Source organism: Mus caroli, chromosome 2 (genome assembly GCF_900094665.2).
Source record: "Mus caroli chromosome 2, CAROLI_EIJ_v1.1, whole genome shotgun sequence".
Taxonomy (NCBI): Eukaryota; Metazoa; Chordata; class Mammalia; order Rodentia; family Muridae; genus Mus; species Mus caroli.
Genome location: NC_034571.1, coordinates 88,125,222 through 88,131,221, shown reverse-complemented (window position 1 = coordinate 88,131,221; position 6,000 = coordinate 88,125,222). Strand labels below are relative to the sequence as shown.

General features: G+C 44.5%; 1 protein-coding gene across 3 annotated transcripts in view; it reads left to right on the top strand.

Annotated features, from left to right (window-relative positions):
* The first annotated feature begins 2,870 nt into the window (after positions 1-2,870).
* Positions 2,871-6,000, top strand: part of Alkbh3 (alkB homolog 3, alpha-ketoglutaratedependent dioxygenase) — a 30,587-nt gene continuing 27,457 nt past the window's right edge. For 2 of the 3 annotated variants that reach the window (XM_021150884.2, XM_021150893.2), the window contains exons 1-3: positions 2,871-2,977; positions 5,065-5,214; positions 5,515-5,618. In XM_021150884.2, the coding sequence (XP_021006543.1) occupies positions 5,092-5,214; positions 5,515-5,618 (227 nt within the window). In that variant the 5' untranslated portion in view covers positions 2,871-2,977; positions 5,065-5,091. The remainder of the gene's footprint in view (positions 2,978-5,064; positions 5,215-5,514; positions 5,619-6,000) is intronic. The other variant, XM_021150909.2, reaches the window with a different exon arrangement.

Here is a 6,000-nt window from a genome sequence, read left to right as displayed (position 1 = left end):
GGACATGTCATTCTCTTTATCTTTATGGCTAAGCAGCCTCAGGAATGTCTTAACGATGGGCCTGCCCGGGCATGTCCTGGCCTGTTCTGCTATGTTCTCAGTCCCAGGTTTCAAAGCTCACAAACAACTCTTTGGGCTATTTGACATAAATTACATGAATCACAGGTCTCAAGTTTTATTTTCTTTCAAGACATTATGAAGAGAGTGGGGGACTTTAGAACATTCATCCCTAAATCAGATGTCTTCATCAAATCCCTCCCTGCAGGGAACCCTGTGGAAGAGGAGGTGGAAAGAGGTTAAGAGCCAGAAGGGACGGAGGACACCAAGGAAACAAAGCCCTCTAAGTCAACAGGAGCAAAGCTCACATGAACTCACAGAGGCTGAAACAGCAAGCACAGGGCCTGTTTGCAGCTGCCCCAGGTCCTCTGCGAATACACTATGTCTTCTGGTTTAGTATTAGCATGATACTCTTGTCTGTGTGAATCAGTGGATCTCTGATTCCTGTGCCTTCTCTTAGGCTCTTTTCCTTCTGTTGGATTTTCTTGTCCTACTTTGATCTGATAGTTTTTGTTGTATCATATTTTCTTTTGTTAAATAAATGGGTGAATAAAAACCTAGCCATCAGGGTAAAGCTTAACTGAATTGTCATTTATACCTGCTGGGAGAGGGAAAGTCATTTTTCTCCAATGGAGTGAAGCAGGTGTATCAACCAGCCAGGGTAGGCTTCTTGTTCAGGAAGCATTGGACAACATATAATGAACCCACACAGGGTTCTTTTGTTTGTTTACTTTTATTTGGTTACAGTTGGGTGGTTTTCATTGTTTGTTTGTATTTTGTGTGTGTGTGTGTGTGTGTGTGTGTGTTATTTTATTTGGTTTTCTTGATTTGTGGGGGTTGTTGTATTGGGTTTTTGATTCTTAATAAAGAACTTAAAGTTGGGTGGGAAGGGATAAGGAAAGGATGAGGGAAGGACTTGGGAGAAGGGAAGAATGCGATCAAAATATATTTACATTTAAAACATATTTTAAATAATAAAAAAAAGAAAAAGTGCTGTGATTTCAAATGGCAACAGGTCATGGACTGACTTTGAAGCATTCTGTGGGAGGCTCACTGTAAACCACTACTTTTAGGAAAACCTCATTCCAGGCATCTCTATTGCCATTCCAAGCTATAATCACCAGAAGGAAAGAAATAACACCCTTTAGAAGATGTATCAAATGTTCCAGCGTCCAAAGCAGACATCGAAAGATTACTAGGTGATGGAGAAAAAAGTAAAAATTACGATCCAGCTCTCTCTCCTTTCAGTCCTGGGATAAATCATTTTTCTTTCAATGACACAGAATATACAACAACAACAAAAAAAGATGCTGTGAAAATTGGACTCGACTGTGGCGGCCACCTGGGTACCTCAGTCAGGAACACGGAGCTATTGAGCATCAATATGGGGGGCGGGGAATTGGAATTGCCTCCTGGAGTTCCATTAAGAAAAGGATAAAAGAATGGCTCAAATGGAAGGATAAGGACAATTTTGTTAGTTTAGAAGAAAAACACACCAAACATTTGAGGACAGGTAAACTGTAGACAGCAGCCCCGAGGAAGAGAATAAGGGGTGGGGATGCCATGTTAAGTTGGCATGGAGGTCAGACACTGAATGGAAGGCAGCCGTTGTCATGTAAGAGAGGGAAGCATCAGAGAAAGAGTAAGGGGACATCAAATGCTGGCAAAAGTCTGAAGTCTTAAGAGAAGCATGCTTATAGCAGAGACAGCAAGAAAAGTAAGCTATGGTTTTTGTTGTTGCTGCTGTTTTTAGTTTTGTTGTTGTTCCTCTAGGTAATTTAGAAAAGCAGGAAGACTTGGAACCAGCTGGCCATGTTCCAAAAGAGACGGAGATAGAGGGTGGGAATCGGAGAAAGGAAGTACAGTGTCATTAAAGGACTAATAAGTCCACTTATCTCTTTAGTGTTACTTCAGGTAAGCCTACCTTCCTCGGGGTAGTTCTTTGGCCAGGTGATTCTATTCTTTTGACGAGAGGGGATTTTTCTTAAGGAGCCTTTACCGATACCCTGACAGAATCAGGCTTATTTGAAAGATCTCCACAATGATCGTGTTTTGGTAAATTTTAGAGAATAATATTTGACAGAAAATAGTTGACTTGGTGCTACTGTCAGAGTTGTCAAATTATAAGAGACATGGCTTAACCTGATCTCTTTAAAGAAGCTTGTGAAGAGGTCAGATGCGTGAGAAGGCACTTTGAGCTATCGTGAATTATTAGATTTCTATAGTGTTCCAGACGCTGTTATCTCATTTAATCCCACTTAACAGGACCACTTAAAAAGTAAACAGCGCACTGGCCCCAAATGGTGGCATTGGAATGAAATTTAGACAGATCTGTGGACTCAAGTAAAGTTTCCTTAGCACTGAAGAACTCAGATAAATAAGGCATGCTCTCACGTCCCAGCGTAAATGCTGTGTAGAAAAGACGGGCGCGCTACGTTGAGAACAAAGCACACCTTAGACTCTTCATGGTTTTCAAGGTAAGGAGCGAATTCTATAGCAGAACCCAGCATGTCCCAGTCCTCCCTACTCCCGGATCAGTACAAGTTCCGGGAGAGCGCGGTTGCTCTTTGCACAACAGACCTAAGATGCCAGCACTGTTTTCGGGAACTAGTTTCCTGAGGACTTAGGCCTAGGAGGCTCATCTTCATCCCCACATCTGCCCCTGACTCTGGTTCCCATTCCGACCTTATTCCCTTCAGCATCTCCACCCGGCCCTTTAGTTGCCAGGGATGCGGGGCGACCCGGACTCCTGGCTATCCACCGGAAGCGGAAGCGGTGGCAGTATGTCACCTAAGAGGAAGTTCGCGCAACGGAGGCCTGTGGTTGGGCGTTGCAGGAGTTGGTGCCTCACTCTGAAGGTTCCCCGGCTTCCGGACGGCTGACTGGGGTCGTGTCGGGACCTCTGCTCAGGCCCAGCCAGGTTGGTCCGGGGCGCCCAGCTCCTTCCTGGCTTGCTGGCCGCGAGCCAGGGCCAGGCGTGTGAGGACTGCCCGAGGGTCCGTTTCTGGGCCATCAGAAAGTTGTTAGCCATTTCTCTGTACCTCAGCCTCGAGGGCCGGACTGTCTCCTGCTTGAGGGAGAGGCCTGAGGTCAGACGGTGGCGTCCGCTGCCACAGGGTTTGCCGGCGGGACGGGAATAGATCTGAGCATTCCAAGCAAGTTCCTGCACCCGCCAGAGCCCTTGTTCTTTTTAAGGTTTTCAGGCTTGGAGTTCCAGGGTGGAGGGATCTGTGTTAGGACCTAATACGTTCTGGGACTCCTCGAACTGACAGCACTCAGGAAGTCTCAGACAGCACTCTGGAATTTCTGTTCACCACTTGCCTTAAACAAGTCACGTCAGGGTGAGCGGGTCAGAGGCCTTCACTGACCCTCCACTTTAGGACTCCGAGAATATGATACACGAGGTCTTCCTTCACACATTCCGTAAGCCCGGAGAGTTGGATTTGATTGTGTCATTAACTTTTTGAGGAAATCGACAGCTTCTCCAAGGCCCTACCTGGTAAATGATAAGCACTTGATAGGTTGTCGGTGATGAGACTGGGTCTCAGTATTTAGCTCAGGCCTCCTGGATGCTGGGATTACTGGTATGTGCCTGTAAACCATCATTTCTAACTCTTAAGGAGATTTAAGCAGAGCCCTGAGCTCTGTTGGATCGGAAGGTCTAGGAGACAAGGCCTGGGAACCTGTGGTGTAAGCAGTCATATGAGTGGACTGACTGTCTTTGAGAGCTAGAAGCTTTCCTAGACCCATAAAGAAGTGGCTCACAGGTCCCGAACATGTGACCTGACGCTTATGAATTCTGTATTTGCTATAGGGTAACCTTTGGGCAAAATTATAGGGGGTTTGATTAGCTCAAGGCTGGAACCTGACAAGAGTTGAACTTTTCATCAGTATTGATTTCCTGAGTGTCTCTGTAAGTCACTAAACCTTCTGATCTCTATACATATTAGCATATCTTACCCTTTGCTGCTTGTTATAAACATAGAAATAGAGTCTTTCCTAAATTGTAGTTTTAAAAGTGGTACATGGATATTTTAGATTTTCATTTCAAACTTAATTTTAAAGTTGACAAATCATTGTTCTTATTTATGGTATACTGTGACATTTTGATATATGCTTTTGATATAGAATGAATGCATCAAATTAATACATCTTACCTCGTATACCTTTTTGTGATGGAAATATTTAAAATCTACTCTTCGTAACTGAGCTATCCAGTGATTTGTTTTTTTGTTTTTGTTTTTGTTTTTGTTTTTGTTTTTGTTTTTTTGAGACAGGGTTTCTCTGTGTAGGCCTGGCTGTCCTACTGTAGACCAGGCTGGCTTCAAACTCAGAAATTCGCCTGCCTCTGCCTCCCAAGTGCTGGGATTACAGGCGTGCGTCACCACACCTGGCAATGATTTGGTATTTATGGCCATTGTTCTGTGCAGGAGGTCAGTAAAGCTTATTGTTATCCAAGTGAAACTTTGTACTTTGGATCCACAGTGCCCTTGCCCCCACCTAGCCCCCTTCCCTAGTCATAAGCAATCACATTCTACTCTTAGGGGTCAGCTTTCTTAAGTTGCTATGTGTAAGGTCACATAGAGTTTATGTCTCTCTGGTTCTCTTACTTCATGTGGCCGAAGTCCTTCAGGTTTCTCTGTCATGGATGCTTTTAAGGCTTCCAGGGAAGCTCCATACAGCTGATGGTAAGGAGCACTGCAGTGGGAAACCTGCTCTTGGCCGATTTTTCCATATTCATGCTGTGGACAATGGGAATGTTAGAGTTGCACGTAGTCTGCTCTTGGGACCAATTTGAATAACATGGTTTTCTGGTAGACTGCCTATGGTAAAAGGGCTTGATAGCCAGTAGTCCACTTGATCCAGCCCTTGACAGAGATGTAGGAAAGTAGAGCAGCTCTGTTGCTGTTAAGCCATCTCTTCTGACTATATCAAAGGACATACTTACCCTTTACTAGGCCAGGCACGCACTGCCTTAATAAAGCACTCGCTTCGTTTTAAAAACAGGTAACCATCCCTTGGTCTGAATGGGGAATGAAATCTTCTGAAATCTCAGAACAGAACGCTTTTTCTTCACCATGGAGGACAAGAGACAGCGAGCCCGAGTGCAGGGAGGCTGGGCTACACCTACCAAGAGCCAGTCTGCTGCTCAGCCAGGCAAGAACCTGCAGGGACTGTGCGTGTGCATGTGCACAGCTGCCGTCCTCTTTCATTTACACGCTTTGGTTTATCATGAGCTCCCACTTAAGTTGTTAACAGGTTTTCTGTAAATGTGGCTGCCATTTTGTCTGGTCTGTGAATGGTGAACTAAGGGTGTGAACTTGGTTTCTCCAGTTTAGTATTTAGTGAGAGTGGATTGAGGCTGTTTGTTGTCTTTGCCTATTACATCTTGAGGTCATAAGTCATCTTCACGCAGTTTTTATTGGCTCTTGTTGAGACTGTTCTCTCCTATTTCAGCTACTCCTGCTAGGAGCCGTCTTTCCCAGACCGCGGGGCCAGCCTGGAGGAGCAAGGAACAGCAGCAATGTGACCGACAATTTGTGTTCAAAGAACCTCAGCTGGTAAATCGTTGTTTCTTCCTCAATAGTAACAAAAGTGTACCTATAAAAGCTATGTGTTTGAGCAGGTTCTCCAATAGTGGCTGAATACATTTACTTGTGAGTAGCAGAACCGAGGATTCTAGTAATAATGAAATGTGGAATATTTCAGTTGTCTTGTATGCCTGAAGAATTTTGTGTTCTGCCCCATTTACTATTTGGCCATATCTCCCTCCAAACCCTCAACTTTTATTTTTTTTGTCAGGGAAGCTCTACTTAAGCCATGGCCACCAGGTTAAGGCCTTGTGTGGGCTAGCTAAGGGCTAACAGCTCTATAATGATGCTTTCTTCAGAGCTGTTACAGAAATCCTTGTGAAATTTCAGTTATTATAGCAAAATGCCTGAT